At 43.9% G+C, this 19530-nt stretch overlaps 1 protein-coding gene across 1 annotated transcript; it reads left to right on the plus strand.

Moving 5' to 3' along the window:
- Positions 1 to 1240: 1240 nt before the first annotated feature.
- LOC137434442 (forkhead box protein F1-like) lies at positions 1241 to 9649 on the plus strand. The gene is made up of 3 exons (XM_068127434.2): positions 1241 to 1563; positions 2892 to 3789; positions 8829 to 9649. The coding sequence occupies exons 2-3, from the start codon at positions 2910 to 2912 to the stop codon at positions 8996 to 8998; spliced, it is 1050 nt and encodes a 349-aa protein (XP_067983535.2). The 5' UTR covers positions 1241 to 1563; positions 2892 to 2909; the 3' UTR covers positions 8999 to 9649.
- The last annotated feature ends 9881 nt before the right edge of the window (positions 9650 to 19530 follow it).

Raw genomic sequence — 19530 nt, forward strand, 5'->3', positions numbered from 1 at the left:
TAATGATTGAAATACCGTATCGAGATGAAGACTTCAGTGTTGAAATACCGTATCGAGATGAAGGCTTCAGTATTGAAATACCATATCGAGATGAAGGCTTCAGTGTTGAAATACCATATCGAGATGAAGACTTAATGATTGAAATACCGTATCGAGATGAAGACTTAATGATTGAAATACCGTATCGAGATGAAGACTTAATGATTGAAATACCATATCGAGATGAAGACTTAATGATTGAAATACCGTATCGAGATGAAGACTTAATGATTGAAATACCGTATCGAGATGAAGACTTCAGTATTGAAATACCGTATGGAGATGAAGACTTCAGTGTTGAAATACCGTATCGAGATGAAGACTTCAGTATTGAAATGCCATATCGAGATGAAGACTTCAGTTTTGAAATACCATATCGAGATGAAGACTTCAGTTTTGAAATACCGTATCGAGATGAAGACTTCAGTTTTGAAATACCATATCGAGATGAAGACTTCAGTTTTGAAATACCATATCGAGATGAAGACTTCAGTTTTGAAATACCATATCGAGATGAAGACTTCAGTTTTGAAATACCATATCGAGATGAAGACTTCAGTTTTGAAATACCATATCGAGATGAAGACTTCAGTTTTGAAATACCATATCGAGATGAAGACTTCAGTATTGAAATACCATATCGAGATGAAGACTTCAGTTTTGAAATACCATATAGAGATGAAGACTTCAGTTTTGAAATACCATATCGAGATGAAGACTTCAGTTTTGAAATACCGTATCGAGATGAGGGCAATTGAGATTTCTCGCCATGACTGTCATGCCTGTCGTCATATTATATTGTGGGAGTCAGTACTGTGCTGTATACTGTACACGAATACTAAAATATTCTGAAAGTTTTAACTACGGTACAGTGGAGGCCTATAACGAAATCTTCGGAGACCCATCAGGTGCGGACGTGCGTGGCAAAAACGTTTGAACAAATGTCTGGACATGACGTCACGTTGTACTTGTAAGGTTGCCCGGTTGTCGTCAACGGCGGACATGTCGTGTACACCATCGCTATCTATACCTGAGCCCGTCGCACTCTGTGCACCCGTGGCTCATCGTAACGGTCATGAAAAGACCCCCAACGCGGAGACCCCCAACGCGTAGCGGACATTACACGCCGAATGTAATAATTGTCGGGGTCCCTCGAGCAGATTGTTTATAAAAGCACAGCCGGTTGTTTTCCGCGATGTTCGTACAAAAGTTTACAAGGAGTCAGAGACACGCAAAGCTGATGATGTCCGTATAGCGCGTGGTGTCGAGGGGTCCGGGGGGAAGGGGGGGGGGGGGGAGCGAGCTCAAGGTGGGGAGGGGTGCCTGTGACGCGTCGTGACGTACTTGTCGCTCGGCTTCGTTTTTCCGCGGTTACTGATCGAGGGAGAGAGAAGGTTGAAAGCCGAGCCGGAGCCCGGGGGGCTCACAGAGCCGTAACGACTTCGGGGTTCGAGTACCGTTCCGCGACCATGACGTTCGGATAGAAGGATCGCTTCCTGGTGCGCATCTCCTACACTCTTGCAGGTAAATCGAACTTACTCCTGATTCCAGGTGCTGGTGCGTGTTGGACAAACGTTTCTCACGGATTCGAACCCTGTTTTGTATTTCTTTATGATAGACGCCGTACGAGCGACTTTTGTCCTCATGCAGGTGACCGCTGTTGCAAGGTGGTGACCTGCAGTTTTAATACTTCTTATGTAAAGACTGCCAATGCGACTCCACCTTAAGGGTGTAGAATCCACTGGTCACTCCTATGGAGGAGGGGTCCAATTGTATGACCATGCACTCTGGCCCTTCGGGGTCAGGATGCATGTGTTTCGAATGATAATGTGCTTCAGACTTGGGGTTGAAGTGCATGTGTATGCTAATGGGACAGCCTTGATAGACGGTGTGCCTTGGCCGTGGGGTCAAGGTACACGTCCAAGGCTGTTTAAATGTTTGATTTTTTACCTTTTTAATTATAAAAAGGCAAGCCAAGGTGCTGGCTTCAAAAGCATCACCAATGGACAAAACGGGTGACCGTGACAAAACGGGTGAAAACGGGCAAAACGGGTGAAACGGGACATAAAGGACAAAACGGGTGACCGTTTAGGACAGGTATTACCTAGTACATACACATGTAATTAAGTGTACGTAGGCCTACATGTTGGTCTAAAGCCTGATGTTGGCTTTACGCTTATAAGGGATCTCAGGGTCCTGAATTCAAGCCCCTGTCATGCCAATGAATTGACATCAGGTGGGGTTGACCCAGCCTGTCATTCTTCCGTCGTCGGCCAAATGAGTACCAGCTTATTGGGATGAATGAGCGATTGGAGTATCCTGCGTCGGAGTGGTGACCCATCCAGGATTTGTGCCCAATAGCCTCGGAAACTGCTTCGGCAGCCCTATGCATCTGAAGACGCAAAAACCAGTGGTCTCTCTCATCTAATCTCAAACGTGTTTGGGGTAAATTAATGTCAACCAACTGATTAAGCACCACAACATATCTGAAGATGCAAAAACCAGTGGTCTCTCATCTAATCTCAAACGTGTTTGGGGTAAATTAATGTCAACCAACAGATTAAGCACCACAACATATCTGAAGATGCAAAAATGAGTGGTCTCTCTCATCTAATCTCAAACGTGTTTGGGGTAAATTAATGTCAACTAACAGATTAAGCACCACAACATATCTGAAGATGCAAAAATGAGTGGTATTCTTCACATGTTGGTCTGTGCATGCGCAAATGTACGGAGAGAATGATCTTCGTGCAGTTATTTAATGCATCACAGCGTAGACAGTGGTTGTGCAGTGGTCTAACCTCTGTGGCCTTCTGTGGTCTGCCACATGTCCCTGCTGTCAACTCCCCCAGGACAATATCGGCACAAGGATGTCCAGCGAGCTGCAGCGCCCGACCCCGCACTGCCTCTCGCCGACCTCGGCCCTGCTACCCATGGAAAAGACCATCGTGGCTGAGCCCGGGACGACCTCCGAAAGCGCAAGTGCAGTCGGCAAAGCTAAAAGGAGCTCGGCTGGGGCCCGGCGACCGGAAAAGCCTCCATACTCGTACATCGCCCTCATCGTCATGGCCATCCAGAGCTCCCCCACCAAGCGTGTGACCCTCAGTGAGATCTACCAGTTCCTGCAAAGCAGGTTTGCCTTTTTCCGAGGGGCCTACCAGGGCTGGAAGAACTCTGTGCGTCACAATCTCTCTCTAAATGAGTGCTTCATAAAGCTACCCAAGGGGCTGGGTAGGCCCGGCAAGGGTCATTATTGGACCATTGACCCTGCCAGTGAGTTCATGTTCGAGGAGGGCTCGTTCCGACGGCGTCCGCGGGGATTTCGCAGGAAGTGCCAGGCATTGAAGCCCATGTACGGAGTCATGAATGGCCTGGCCTTCAACCATTCCATGTTTGACTTCCAGGGCGCTGTCCCTCCACTGTCGTACTCCGGAAATGGTCTATGCATGGACGGTATGATGGGCGCCTCAGACGCTGCGATGGCGAGTGGTCTGCACCCAGGAGCGTCCTCATCTTCACCTTACCTCGGAGGTCCCGATTTCCACCACACGTCGGCTTCCTCCGCCATGCTCTCTGGGGTCAACCTCATGGAGCAACAGCAGGGTTACGGCGGAGCGACGGTACAAGGCTCCGCTTGGAACCACCAAGGAAATCCTTTTCTTTTTAACTCCGTTCCGTCCGCTGCACCGTCTCCGGAGCACCCGTACGGACCCCACCAGGGCTCCGTGCGGGAAAGTTCGCAGCACACAGGTGAGACCTGCAGACCACATATTGTGAAAGTGTGAAACCAAGTTATTTGAAACCAGTCACTGATACAATAACTGAGGTTATACACTATCCAATGTACCCATGTTTGGTATGTACGCATGACATGCCATGAGCACACACGCCATGACACCACTTCTCACAACGTTCTTGTGTAAATGTCGTCGTTACCTCATTTAACCTCTTGGATATTCATGTCAACAAATTTTAAACGTTATGAATGATAACATTTTACACCGACATTGTGAGTGCGTAGTACTGCATGTAGTAAATCAACAGGGATCAACGTTATTGCACTAGGACTGGGCGGCACTTTTAACGTGAAAACGTTTCGTTCGATACATCCAACAATCGATGGATTAAGAAATTAAACTCTTCACAAACAATATAAACTAGAGAGTTAATGGGACACTTTACACTGAGAGAGCAAGCAGCAAATTTGATTGGTCGATGTGGTGTAAAATTTTGTCCAGGTCTTGCTAAACGGAAGGTTTTTGAAAGCACCAAGAAGATGATTTGTGTTCTCCAGTGTACAAGCGTATAACTCCATCGAAGTAAAATAAAGATTGTAAAAGCTGTAGAAAAAAATACAAATAAAATTGCTTTCAGAAGTTTGCCGCCGTTGATGCACCGTCTTTCACAACATCTTATTCAGCACGTTCTATTAGTTTCCCACACCCGTTGTTTGTGTCCTTTATGGCGTCGCTAAAACAGTGTGTTTCCTGTTTGGAATGCTTTTCAATTTTGTTTGACTGGCAGACAGAGTAAAAAAACTTTTTTAAAAACCTTACTCCTTAAAAAAAAACCTTACTCCTTAAAAAAAAAACCTTACTCCTTAAAAAGAAACCTTACTCCTTAAAAAAAAACCTTACTCCTTAAAAAATAAACCTTACTCCTTAAAAAAAAACCTTACTCCTTAAAAATAAACCTTACACCTTAAAAATAAACCTTACTCCTTAAAAATAAACCTTACCCCTTAAAAAAACAACCTTACTCCTTAAAAATAAACCTTACTCCTTAAAAATAAACCTTACTCCTTAAAAATAAACCTTACTCCTTAAAAAAAACCTTACTCCTTAAAAATAAACCTTACTCCTTAAAAAAAAACCTTACTCCTTAAAAAAAAACCTTACTCCTTAAAAATAAACCTTACTCCTTAAAAAAAACCTTACTCCTTAAAAATAAACCTTACTCCTTAAAAAAAAAACCTTACTCCTTAAAAAGAAACCTTACTCCTTAAAAAAAAACCTTACTCCTTAAAAAATAAACCTTACTCCTTAAAAAGAAACCTTACTCCTTAAAAAAAAACCTTACTCCTTAAAAATAAACCTTACTCCTTAAAAAATAAACCTTACTCCTTAAAAAACAACCTTACTCCTTAAAAATAAACCTTACTCCTTAAAAAATAAACCTTACTCCTTAAAAAAACAACCTTACTCCTTAAAAATAAACCTTACTCCTTAAAAATAAACCTTACTCCTTAAAAAAAACCTTACTCCTTAAAAATAAACCTTACTCCTTAAAAAAAAACCTTACTCCTTAAATAAAAAAACCTTACTCCTTAAAAAAAACCTTACTCCTTAAAAAAAACCTTACTCCTTAAAAATAAACCTTACTCCTTAAAAATAAACCTTACTCCTTAAAAAAAAAAACTTACTCCTTAAAAATAAACCTTACTCCTTAAAACTAAACCTTACTCCTTAAAAAAAAAAACTTCCTCCTTAAATAAAAAACCTTACTCCTCAAATAAAAAACCTTACTCCTTAAAAAAAACCTTACTCCTTAAAAATAAACCTTACTCCTTAAAAAAAAAAAACCTTACTTCTTAAAAAAAAACCTTACTCCTTAAAAATAAACATTACTCCTTAAAAAAAACCTTACTCCTAAAAAAAACCTTACTCCTTAAAAATAAACCTTACTCCTTAAAAAAAAACCTTACTCCTTAAAAAAAAACCTTACTCCTTAAAAAAAACGTTACTCCTTAAAAAAAAAACCTTACTCCTTAAGAAAAAAACCTTACTCCTTAAAATAAAACCTTACTCCTTAAAAGAAAACCTTACTCCTTAAAAAGAAAACCTTACTCTTTAAAAACAACAACCTTACTCCTTAAAAAAGAACGTAAAAAAAAAAAAAACCTCGCTCCGGACAAGACCGTACAATTTGCCAAATTCAGAGCCAATCTACTGCAAAGCTGCAGCTTCGTGTTCCCATTCATATTCCGATTAGTGTTCCAAATATATATCATTCAACGGAAGTTACGTAGCTTCTCCATCATAAACTGACGTCTGTCCACAAATAGACAGACAAAGTGAACCAATGCTTAACCACGCTGTTGGCTTCGCGCACGCGCAAGGTAGTAGCAATATTCTAAGTAATTGGTACACGTCATGCAGAATTTCTGCATAGTTGTACACCACTTAGATCTTTTTTGAGAGTACGGTTTATATAGGGTGAGAGTCTGGCAATGTTGCAACGTTTTACACTCGAACAAAAATAGCTGTAAACGTCTAATGAACGACAACGTTTCCGCCGTGAGGCAGGTATGTCTATCCAACGCGTGTTAGCTGTTTCTTTCTATATCCAGAGATAGTACCTTGTGGACAGGAGCGCATCCAGAATATTCCTTAAGAGGTACCTGCCAAGTAACAGAGGTACAGAAAATGCTACAGTCCAAAATCAAGGGGTCGGGGTGAGAGTCTGATTATATTAATCGGTGTTCTCCATATTCTCATTATAAAGTTTTGTTGAAAATTTGATGACAAAAGTTTGAATTTGGAAAAACGTTATGCCCTGGGGTCACACACAGACACACATACACACACAGGTGGACGGGCTAACAAAATTGTAATCTCGTCTATGGCTGGGAGGGCTCGAGCCCCGAAGAACGCCGCTACTTCATTGTGCCACTGGTTGCGGAGCATCTAAAATGCATGTAGATGGTTAAGGTATTGCTAATACTGAACAGGCATAAACCGGTGTATATATGGGAGGCGGGAACGGGACAGAAGCAAATTACTAGGATGAAGATCGTAGGTGTAGGTATCCGCGCTGCCTCGCCAGTTCCTACGCTCCGTCACCTTGCTCTTCTACGAGTCTCGATGTTGTAGAGGAAATAGAAATCCTGACAACATGAGCCTATAATACTGATTGGCTTGAATCATCTTCAAGGAATTGGGCAGACACAGGTGTTGAGGCACACGTAAAACTTTGCCTCTGGGAGATTAAAAAGAATGCATTAACGTCTGCAGTGACCTGATGGCGTTTGTTACCAAAAGGTGGAAACGTTGTCGTGGTCGCCTGGAGCTTTCGTTTTCTGGGATGAAGGAATTGGTGTAGACAGACAATTTAAATTGTGATGATTTAAATTGTTTTTTAAAACTGAAATGAGCATTGAAGAATCTATTTAGTTTTAAAATTGATATGATATGAATTCTTTATTATCTCTACTATGTCAATCCGCGACTGCGATTTAAGTCTGTTGGGTTTTCCCGTTTACCTTTGGTATGGACAACCTAAAATCCTCGTGTTCATTTTGATTCCTGTATGAATGACGCAGTATTTGGTTTGGAATCTAACTTCCGTTAGTCAATGAGCACCACGTAGAAGAGGTTGGGGGTGGGTGGGAGATATTTCCAGGAGGTTGGGAGAACCAAATTGAGAAAAATGCAAATGATGAAATGAGAATAACTAAGCTGTCTACCCTGGGTTCGAATCCCGACCCAGCTATAGACTGTCATCCCATCTGGATGTCATCCAGACATCAATGTGTGTGCCGTCCCTCGATGGATGTTAAACTGGACGTCCCGTCCGCCGGCATTAGTTGGTGGACCCCCTTGTGTCCTTCACAAAGAGAAGGCAAGCGATCGCCAGCACCATGAAGAAATTCCAAATTCCCACTCTGACTTCCTGAGTCGGAATTGTGACCCGACCAGGATTGGAGCCTAGTAACTGCTTCGGCAGAACCGACGCTCTGCATCGGGAATGGAACGTGATTTCTTTATGCGCATGTAGCGTTTGGCTGCATCATTTTCTGGGGAAGCGGCTGTGCCGTTGATGCAGTGCCCCCTTGCCAGCTCGGTGGTACCGAGTACTCGGTCATTTTGCCGACCTCGGAAGGACGACAGGCTGATTCTAGCAGCCTGGTGTTAATTCAACGGAAGGGGCTTGAACTCGAGACCCGAGTTTTTTAAACCAGCCACTTTAACCTATAAGCCAACGCCAGGATTATGGAACATGATGATTTAAAGAGGAAAAGAAAGGAAATAAATTTGTGAGAAGATACGAGTAAGAGGAGGGGAAGGGAAGGGGTACATGGAGAGCATATAGTGATGGTCGGAGGTCAAAATTGTACATAATATTTGCATATGGAATTAACAGATGGCCATGACTTGCTTCTGGTATGAATCAGCAAACTTTGTTTGTCCTCATGGTGACTTCTGAACATTTTATGCCATGTCGCATTTCCCTCTTGAAAGTTTGGTTGGGGAGGAGCAGAGAAGGGGGGAGGGAGTGTGGAAGAGTGATGGACGGGCAGGAAAGTTGGGAAAACATGTTAGATGAGACTTGATGTGTCCTTTTGACAAACTTAGTCAGACATTTATTTACTTTGTTAAACGAGGTTGAGTATAAAATGTAATATTGTATCGAGGAAGGGGAAATGTAATTGCATAACTGAATATTATATAACGCTTGTGGCCTTTATTATTATTATTTTTTAAGTGACCCCACATAGTCATAATAGTATGTAGTACAAGTCATGTAGACAATTATTGAATGATGTGTTTGCTGCTTGAAAGCCATCACCCACACTTCAACTCGCACACCATTTTTGGGCCTTCTAAATAGCCCTCATCCCGTCGCCTCTACCCCACTCATGTACACACGTGCACTGACCACCCACGTACACCCGACCATCGCATAACTGCCACCCCTGTGCACATCTCCTGCTCTGTACACTTCACACACAACCGCAACACCCATACTCGACCTCAATACCGAACTCATGATGGCGCTGTTCCCCACAGGTGGCCTGCACTCACGCTACTCTGGGCACTCGCCGGGACTCTGTGACCAAAAGGACTTCGTTTTTAATTTCAACTCCATCGGAGCGGCAGCTCTGCACTCACCTGGCGCCATGAGTTCATATTACCAGCCGCACGCACCTTACCAGGACATCAAGCCATGCGTGAACTGAGCCTCTGATTCGAGCTCACCTTATCTTCGCGCGCAAATGGATGTGCCTTTTATCTTTGCAACCAAATTAAGCCGTGAGTGATCTATGCAGTGGATGTACTAATTTTGATGAGTACTTGAATCGTGGGTCAGTGGGAACTTTCAAACAATCGAGAGGTGGAACTGTCCGCCGCATTCGCATCAGCGACGATGGACCGAAAACTTTTTTTTTTAAATATTGTACTTCGACAATAATTGTCGTATTACACCTGATGCCGATGTGATGTGATTTGAATGAGCAAGGGCCGCGTCCCCCGCAAGAATCGATAAGTTAATTCCTCGTGGTCACCCTGACGACTCGGTTGTTAGCTTCAGGGTTGCAGGAGTGACATTGACGACGTGTGTATTAGCGGGTATTTTCTGAGTGTCATGTGGTACAAAAAGACCTGACATTTTTTTTACTGTCGGATAAAAAATACGCTTAATTAATTTGCCGTGTATAATACGGGATTTGCTGAGGACCAGTCTGAGCGACTCACGCTACAAAGGATGTGCTGGGACTTTGTGTTTCTGTAAATGAGGATCAGCTTGAATTACACCGGAGTCTGATTGTATGCTGTATGTCAAGTACTGTGTAAACTAATAAAGCAATTGTGCATATATTTGAGCTATATATTCGACTTTTGATTTGAGCTATATATTCGACTTAGTCGACTGACAAACATTTCCCTCCTTTAATTGATAATCTTGTTTTGCTTAGGTTTTTGCCTCTTTCATTTGCATTGATGCAAAAGTTCATCATCGGCTGTTTATTCTGACAATTGATCGATGAACTATGAAATGTTCAGATTTTATGGTAATTTATACAGTGCTCAGTGTTTAATTCTTTAACTTTATACGATTTGTTTTTGTATATAGTGTCAAGGCTCGTGGATGAGCTAGATCAAAGAATGGATCAGGATGTAACGGAACGAAAAGAACAGTAGAAAGGGGGGGGGGGGACACACCAACAGCAGGGATGAAAGACAAACTAGAGGGAGACTTGGAGAAATAATGGATGTGGGGAAGAATGAAAGTGACGGGAGGACACAGGGGGTGAACAAGTAGAAGGAAAAACTGGAAGCCCAGAAAGAGGTGGGCTGGGGGAGGGTTAATGGGGTAGAAAATATAATGGTCATGGTTAAGGGATGATGTGAGATGGTGGTGAACAGCTGTCTTGAATCCCTGGAAGGCGGAATGACATTCGAGAGATTGAGGAAGTTAGTTTCATAGGCAGAATAAAGAGGTGCGAATGAGCGGAGGTGAGCCACGAGCCTGGATTTTGTGAGTTTCACCAAAATGGGGTTATCACAGGCAGAAAAAAGAGGTACCCGGTACAAATCAGTGGAGGTGAGTAGCGAGCCTGAATTTTGGAAGTTTTACCAAACGGGGGTTGCTGGCAGACCGTGTGCACCCTACAGAAACCCAGGAGGGGTTGAGGGGGGAAAGCACGGAAAAGGCAGATAGTGGAAGACCAGAAAAGAGGCGGTAGAAGACAAAGAGACCACCAACCTGTCCATGATGTGTAAGTGATTGGCCCGTAAACTCAGTTTCATCATGGGGGATTCCAATAATTTTCTTCATCATCGGAGATTTCCCCGTATACATATCCTTGGTAGCAACTAGTGAACATTAACTGAGGATTTAATTTTTTTTAAACCATAAAAAAATATGCTGGTTGGGATAGGATATAAATCAAACGATTCAACAATCAAGGCAGACTGGCCTGGTCTCCTTTTAAGACGAATCATCTATCACCAGTATTTCCTTGCTGGAGAGACTGTGCTGAGTTGTTTCACAAGGACTTGTACTTTCCCTCAAATACACAAGTTAATTCCCTCATGTCTCAAGCTTTCCTGATCTATATCCTGTGCTTGGTACGTGAAAGAAGGGATAATTGGTGACAAAGCTCTAGGCCGGAACACTAACCCATGACATGATATTACTTCACCAACTCCACATCAAGTGAGTGCAGGAAGTACAGTACCAATCAAAGTCTACCACCTGGAGACCACAGATGTGACATTTGTGTGAAGGTCTATTAAAGTAGAATTGGACTCTTTAGCCATCGCAGAAAATGTACTTCAAGATGAAGAAACTCTTCTTAAGGCCGTTGAAAATCCATCGTCTCGTAAAGATGGAAAGATGCCATGTATGGTACATTGAAGTATACAGTGAGGCAGCAGGTATCTTGCCTTTTCCACCCAGATAGCCATTCCCACAATTAGTCCATGAGCCAGACTAGATTTGGCTACCAAAAAGATTGGCAAGTCACCACTGTGTTTTTTCAGTTAGCCTAGTACTTGGAATGTCTTAACAAAGTTAATGGACGTCTGGGATTCACAGCTAAACACCTTTCTGGTGGCCATTTTCCAATACGGCCACCTATTTGTAACATATCTCAGAATGTTGGCTGTATCCTTTAATTGGTTGATCTGAGGCATATGAAACTCAAGATGATTAAGAACAAAAAGGTTCTTAGCAGTGGAGGTGCTTCTTGCCATTCTTCGGTAGTCAAATCTGGTCTGGCTCATGGAGTAACAGGACTGACAAACCTTCAGTATTACAGAAATGTCAACTGTGCAGGAAATGTTGCTTCAATCCATGTCCATCAAATCATCTTTGCACCTTGAATATATTGCAGTGATCCTTGATCAGGCATTGCTTGCAAAAGCAACAGAAGTTGCATGGAGATACCCAGAGAAATTTGGAAACATTGTGCTGATGATGGGGAACATCGACATAATCTGCAACTTGATGTCGACAATTGGCAAGATGTTTGGTGAGGCTGAACTTTGTGACGTGGCTGTGGAGTCAGGAGTCATTGCCGAAGGGTCAATCAGCAAAGTTCTGAATGGAAACCAGTACAACAGAGCTGTCCGTCTTCATTATCTGACTTATGAAGCTCTGGTGAAGTTAGCCTGGAGAGGATTTGAAGAATGGCTCCAAACCAATCACGCCGAAGATCTCCCGAACATGTATGACTCAATCGGTGTATTGTACAAGCTTCTTCACAATATAAATCATGCAACACATGATGCTTCTTTGACAAACGAATAATGCAAGAGGAGTTTTGAAATGTTCATCTCTTACCTGGACGTTTCATGATGTGACAGAGGTCCACATGCAACATTATGGATGACATACATGGACATTGACCTTGGACTTCGTCGAGCAGACCGAGAGGTTGACTAGTGTCTTCACCTTTCATGCATTCAAAACATTCTTTGGTGCTTCAACAACAACAACAACAACAGGCATTTTAAGGCCATTTTACCTGCTAGAGCGGGGGATAGCCTTGCGGACCCCATGACAATCTTCTCCATTTTGCCCTATTTTCTGCATCTCCCCATCTTTGGTGCTTCGCCATGGACAAAACTGAATTGCATTTAGAAGGAGAGGCATATAAATATTTCCAAGAGCAGCGGCTTCGAAAGAGTCACTCTTTCCATGACACAACAAAGAAGCTTAAAGGGAACTCCTTCAGTGAGATGAGAAAGAAAACAGTCAAAAATACAAATAAAGAAATAGTCTCTTGAAAGCTGATCGAAGATTGTTTGGGAACATCGTCCTCATTGCCCAAAACAGAAAACTTGAAATGTGCGATGTCCTATGTTACCTTCTTTGCTCTTTGCCTTGGGCAATTGCACTATGAAGACAATGAATGAAGCCGTTCTGTTGAAACACCTAGTATCAACTAGAGAGCAAAGTATCACCAGCGGAGGAAGTACCTCGTCCGTGTGCTGCACTTATTGATGCAATGGGACTCATCCAGAAACTTCAGGGTGAGAATTGCACACTCAATGAATCCTCTGATCATGTATTTGCACAGATCCTTCATGCAAGCAAGAGAAGTGACAGGATTGATGTTGTATTTGATGTATACCAAGAGCATTCGCTCAAAGCTGCTGAGTGTGTTTATCATGATTCCTTCATCAAGATGAAACCCAGGACACAAGATAAAGAATTGGAGCTGCCTCTTGGCTTGTACAGAGAGCAAGAACAAGCTCGCTGCTTTTCTAGGAGAGAGCTGGAAAGATCAGGATAGAAGACAAAAGCTTGGAGAAGGGAGCATGTGTGGAGCCCTGTGCTTGGAGCTTGCACAAGGAGGTTGGTAATAAATTGATGGTCTACAATCCAATAAAGAAGAGGCCGATATGCACCTTCTTTTGCATGCCAAACATGCTGCAAAAAGCTACCCAGCATTGATTTGTGTCACAGAAGACTTTGATGTCTTCGTCATTTACCTCGGACCAAGCGGAGATGATAAACAGCGAAATCTTCATATGGTGTGGAACCAAATCTTCAATCAGGGCTGTTGACATTACAAAAGTGGATGCAGCACTGGGATGAGATGTGTGTAGGCCTTACTGGGACTTCATCCATGGACCGGATGTGATACTGTCAGCACATTTGCCATGCAGGGGAAATTGAAAGCCTTGAAAATTCTCTCACATGATCAGAAGTTTGGAGAAGCATTCGATGCACTCGGTGCCAACTGGGACATTCCAAATTAGGTTTTCAACATCGTTCAATAATTTACATGTCAGCGTTGCTGCCGCAACACAAAAGTGAATGGAGCCAATGAGCTGTGATACCAAATGTTCTGCATCGTCCAGATGCCAAACAGCCATTTCAAGGCAAAGCGCGCTTGAGCGTCATTATGAAGTTTTTTGCTTGATTCATCATCTCTGACCTATCCTGAAGCATAATCAGCCGGGTGCCAGACTGGCACCCTTGAGGATTTTTTTTTTAGAGGCGAAAAACAAAATGGCCGCCACGACTTCCCGATAAATTCTGTTTTTGCCAATATCTTCACTTCTAATGCACTCATAAACACAATTTTGGTGTCTACTTCTATGTTTTCATTGTCACGGAATCCGATAATGATAAGATTAAAGGTGTATATATTTATCCTGTATCATATTTTCAAGATGGCCGCCATTTCCCTATATAAAAAGGCTATTTTGCAGTTCCATTGATAACTTCTTGTTAGAAATTGAATTTGATGAACCTTCAAATATTAATACAATAACAGTCACAACTAAATATGTATTTATGACAGCTGAAGTAACTTATTCGCAATTATTAATGCATTTGGTTATTACTAGGGCATGCCCGTACTATATATATATCTAAAATTATATCCCCCCCCCCTCTATTTACATGAAATGGTTTGGTCCAAAGCGAACGGCTTGCGAGTACGGTGACAATCCCCCCCCTCTATTTACATGAAATGGTTTGGTCCAAAGCGAACGGCTTGCGAGTACGGTGACAATCCCCCCCCCCCTCTATTTACATGAAATGGTTTGGTCCAAAGCGAACGGCTTGCGAGTACGGTGACAATCCCCCCCCCCCCCCTCTATTTACATGAAATGGTTTGGTCCAAAGCGAACGGCTTGCGGAGTTTGGTAAAGAAATCGCCATAGCTCGGTAACTACTTGTCCGATTAATATGAAACCTTGAAAAGGCACATCCTCAGGTCCCCAGCAATATACCTGGCAAGTTTAAAGTATATCGGACCCGTGGTTGTCGAGAAACAGCGGTCACAGACAAACACACAGACATACACACACACACACAGAGATTACTGGAATTATAGATAGATATTGGATTGTGCTTTTTACGCAAATATATTTGGATACATGTGGACAGTTGACAATGACCATGGATTTTGTCGAGTAAAACTTGCGTTGTAAATAAACATAACAATTCAAACAAAAAGTGGACAAAACAAGTCTATGATTTTGAAATTTACTTTTATTTTCAGACTGACAAATAATAACTTTGTTTGGAGCAACATGCATCCTTATTAATGTTTTACACAATGTTCAATCTTCATCATCTTCGTCCTGATAAGCAGCTACTGCCCTTGTCTGTTCGTTGCAGCAGAATGATTCACCACTGCAACTGCAAAATATCGAACATGACATCTGTGCCACCACACAACCACACTTCCCTGTAGAACAGGGCCGACTGGTGGAGCATCCACGCTTAATCAGCTGCAGAATGGTGACCGGTGCAGCAGACGCATCGGGTGGGAGTGTGGTTGGACACTAAGTTGCACCGTCCTCACCTTCTTGCCATCCGTACCGAATGGGGTCCAAAAAAAAAAAAAAAAAAAAAGTTTGGAGGGTCTGGCTGAGTGGCTGATTTTCATATCAATACTTGATAATGAGCACGTTGTACATGCTGAACAAAGGCATCATGTGATGGGGGCGACGACTTTAATTTTGGAGCAGATGTAATCTTAGAGTTGGCCATCTTTGACTTCCACAAATGATACCGGTGTGTGGCCATATCACCTTCCACTTTGGAACCATAACAGGCAGCAATAAAAGTAGTTGCTTCAGATATCATCTTTTCCTTGTCTGCTTCCATCTGATCAAGTGAGGTGAGGTGATGTCCTCTCATTAGTACCTTCAATGCTGTGGCCTTTCCAATGCCAAATAAATACGACACAGTATCGCATCCGGTCAGAGCATGTGCAGCAGGTAGATATTTTGCAATACTTTTGTGTTTCAGTGCTGTCTGCCGTATGTCTATGTTGTCCCTCCCAGCACATGGACTCTCCATGCTGATATTCACAGTCATCTTTTCCTTGAGGTAGAAATGAAGCAGCAGGACAAAGACATCTGTATCGTCGCAGACAACTTTGATGTGCGAGTCCTCACTGATACCTGACACTATTTGGACTAAATGATGGATGATGATGACATCTGCTTCTTCATGTTGTGTTTTCAGATCCCGTCTCCCGAGAATGGAATTGTTCCATGTTTGTACTGGTGTTGGATCTTTTCCGGTGATAACTAGTTTGTTCTGGTTGTTCTGAATGTGGGTCATTAGATACTGACATAACACATCGATCAGTTGTATTTTGTTGTAGGCTACATTGAGGACTACTTTTTGTGCAGGAAGTGTTGTGTGTAAGTTGAACTGATGTTTTCGACTTGCATCATGACCTGCACGACTGGATCTTGTCATTTGCTTTGTGCTGCATTTGATGTACCTGTCGAAAATCAGGTATACGTCACAACATTTTAAAAAACTTCTTTCTTTTTTTTTTTTTTGGATACTGAATCGAGGCTCGTGAAAGAGCTAACATTTATTTCACAAACAAATCAACCAGACAAACAAAATATACAAAAAGAGGGAGCGGAAGACAAGATGGGGAGAGAAGGGGAAGCACACAACCACAACATTTGAGAGCAGGGAGAAGTGTGGGAGGGAGAGGGCTTGGGGGGAGGAGGCGTGGGAAGGGGGGGGGGGGGGAGGGAGAGGTATTAAACAAAAGGGGACCGAAATTAGCGGGGGTAGAAAAGATCAAGGTTTTGGATGGGGGAGGATAAGAGATGGTGGTGAACAGCTGTTTTAAAGACCTGGAGGGTGGAGTGGGATTGAAGAGAGTGAGGGAGTTTGTTCCAGAGGCGGGAGAAAAGAGGAATGAAGGAGTGAAGGTGAGCAGAAAGTCTTGATTTTGGCAGTTTAACCATAAGAGGGTTGCAGGCAGATCTTGTGCGACCTGTAGGAATATTTGGGGGACAGAGCCCAGAGAGAGCTGGGGGGGCAAGGCCAGAGAGGAGTCGGTAGAAGATGGAAAGACCACCAACCTGCCTGTGGTGAGTGAGTGAAAGGCCCTTGGAGTTAGCTTCATCGCGGGAGATTCCAATGATTCTGAACGCTTTGGTTTCAACAGCGTGAAGACGAGCTAGGTGTGAGGCAGGAGCACCAGACCAGAGGGGAGAGCAGTATTCCATAGAGCTGCGGATGAAAGCTTTGTATGTGGTGAGGAGCTCAGGTGTGCCAAGGAAGGACTTCGCACGACGGAGGATGCACAGTCGGCGACTGGCTTTGGAGGCCAGATTTGAAATGTGGTTTTCCCAGGAAAGATCATAGCAAATAGTGAGATCCAAAAGCTTGAGTGACAGAACTTCTCGGAGAGGATTATTCAGAAAGTGGATGGGAGGGTTGTCCAGTCGGTCTTTTCGGAGAGACATCATAAGAGTGTGAGATTTATCAGGATTGAAAGACATGTTCCATTTGTTTGCCCAGTCTGTGATTTTGTCCAGGTCTGCAGAGAGTGAGGAGGCTGCAGACTGCCGATCTGAGGGATGAGGAATGGAGCGACAGAGAGTAGAGTCGTCAGCAAAGAGATAGAGAGGATTTTCAAGAGAGTCAGAGAGATCATTGATGAAGACCAGAAAAAGCACAGGGCCCAGAACACTACCTTGGGGAACTCCAGCCTGAACAGGAAGAGGAGATGAGAGAAACCCATTCAGCGCCACACGTTGACTACGACCAGAGAGGAGGTCCGCCAGCCATGCATGGAGATTTCCATGGATACCAAAGGAGGAGAGTTTGGTGAGCAGAGCAGGGTGCCATACCGTATTGAAGGCACGTGAAATGTCAAGGGAGACAGCTCTAATTTCCTGTTTGGCGTTGAGGACCTCCATCCATTGTTGAGAAAGCAGAAGCAGCATGTCCAGAGTAGAGTGACCAGGTCTGAAACCAAATTGATGATCAGAGATCAAGCCATTGGAGAAGAGGAAAGATTTCATATCTGAAGCAATGATGGAATCCATGACTTTGCTGATAATTTGGAGAAGGCTGATTGGTCTGTAGTTGCTAGGATCTGTTTTTGCACCTTTTTTGTGCAAAGCGGTGATGTTGGCTGATTTCCAAGCAAATGGCAGATGACCTTGAGCAAAAGAGAGGGTGAAGAGAACAGAAAGAGGGAGTTAAAGAGCGGAAGAACATGATTTTAGGACCCGTGGGCTGATGCCTTCAGGACCAGTTGAGCAGAATCAGAGTCGAGGGCTGACAGAAACTTTTCCACCTTGTCAGGAGGAAAGGACACAGAGTCCAGGAGCAGCTGGGTACGACTGGGTACGGTGGGTACAGAGAGGGATGGGTTTGGGACACAAGATTTAGAGGCAAACAGAGGTGAGGCATTCAGCTTTTTCACATGCGGAGTTAGCCGTTAAGCCATTTGAGGTGAGGGAGGGGATGGAGGGGGAACAAACACCAGAAACAGATTTGACCAGACGCCACCAGGATTTGGAAGAGGGAGACAGATAAGAGAGTTCGGTCTGGAGAACGGTGAGATATTGTTTCCTGGCTCTCCTGAGGGTGGACACACACTTGTTTCGGGCTTTGTGAAAGGAAATGAGGTTTCCTTCCGTTGGATTTGCTTTCCAGGAGACGAAAGCAAGTTGTTTCAGGGCAACAGCCTCACCACAAGATTCCGTGTACCATGGATGGGAGGAAGGGTATGACAACTGAAGACGAGATGGGATAAATCTGTGCATGAGAGAGAGCAATTTACTTTGAAAGAATTCCCAGGATGAGTTGATGTCAGAGGCGGTAGAGATGGGAGACCAGTCCAGATTATTGATGGCTGCTTGAAGACCGTGCCAGTTGGCCTGAGTGAAATGCCAGACTCGTCGACGCTGAGGAGGCTCTCTGAGAATGGTCAGAGAGATGTCCACTTTGACAAGCACATGATCAGATGAGCCGATTGGAGCAGAAGAAGAGCAGCAGATATTTTCAGGGAAGTTAGTCATAACCAAGTCCAGAAGAGAACATGCTCCGTTGACTGGGATCCAGGTCGGGAAATTGACAGATTGAGTCAGTCCCAGTGAGTCGCAGAAGTCCTTTGCTGAAGAGCCATGGCTGGTGAGAGAGGTACCCACACCCAGCCAACTGGCATGGTGACAATTGAAATCACCACATATGAGGAAGAGAGAGTTGGGATGGGTAGATAGAAGTTGGTCGATATTATCAGACAGCGAGATGTAGATGGAGTCATCACTGTTTGGTGGACGGTACAACACACATATGAACAAAAGGTGGGAGCGAAGGGGAAGCCGTAGCCAAAGGTATTCCTGGGGGTGAGGTGGAGAGAGGGCAGTGGAGGGCGAGTGAGGAAGAGAGTTTTTTATAAAGATAGCAACCCCACCTCCAGGACGAGGCTCAGGTCTATCATACCGGAGGAGGGAGTAACCTGGGAGAGATACCAAGGCATCAGAGACATCATGAAGGAGGAAAGTTTCTGTTAAGCAGATCACATCTGGTTTGTCAGAAGCAACCTGTATGGAGAGATCAGTCAAGTTTGAGCGAAGGCCCCGGATGTTTGAGGTCCATACCGTTAATGAAGAGGAAGGGGGAGCATCGGGTACAGAACAGGGGGGGGGGGGGAGGGGTAGGGTAAGATGTGGAAGAGGAGGAAGAGGTCGGGAGAGCTGTTGAAGGTGTGTCAGAGATTTCAGAGATTTCAGAATAGCTTGGAGAAAGGGAAGAATGGGGCAGACAAAAGGTTTGATGGAGATTGGGTGAGGCACAGTGAGGTGTTATTTGAGGAGGGGGAAGAGCGAGGCAGAAGGTTGGGGGAGATGAAGGTGAAAGTTGGAAGGGGGAAGAAGCAGGGAGGATGCTTTGAGGAGGAGGGGTGAGAGGCGAGTCTAGGAGGGGAGGAGCGAGGGAGAGTCTCGGAGGGGAGGGGTGTGGGGGGAGTTT

The sequence above is a fragment of the Myxine glutinosa genome, chromosome 10 (assembly GCF_964187855.1).
Source record: "Myxine glutinosa chromosome 10, kmMyxGlut1.1, whole genome shotgun sequence".
In the NCBI taxonomy this organism is placed as follows: domain Eukaryota; kingdom Metazoa; phylum Chordata; class Myxini; order Myxiniformes; family Myxinidae; genus Myxine; species Myxine glutinosa.

Excerpts from the sequence above, each read along its gene's own strand:
- LOC137434442 (XM_068127434.2), top strand. The coding sequence starts at position 2,910 with ATGTCCAGCGAGCTGCAGCGCCCGACCCCGCACTGCCTCTCGCCGACC. Across the intron at positions 3,790-8,828 it reads GGAAAGTTCGCAGCACACAG|GTGGCCTGCACTCACGCTAC; the intron begins GTGAGACCTGCA and ends TGTTCCCCACAG.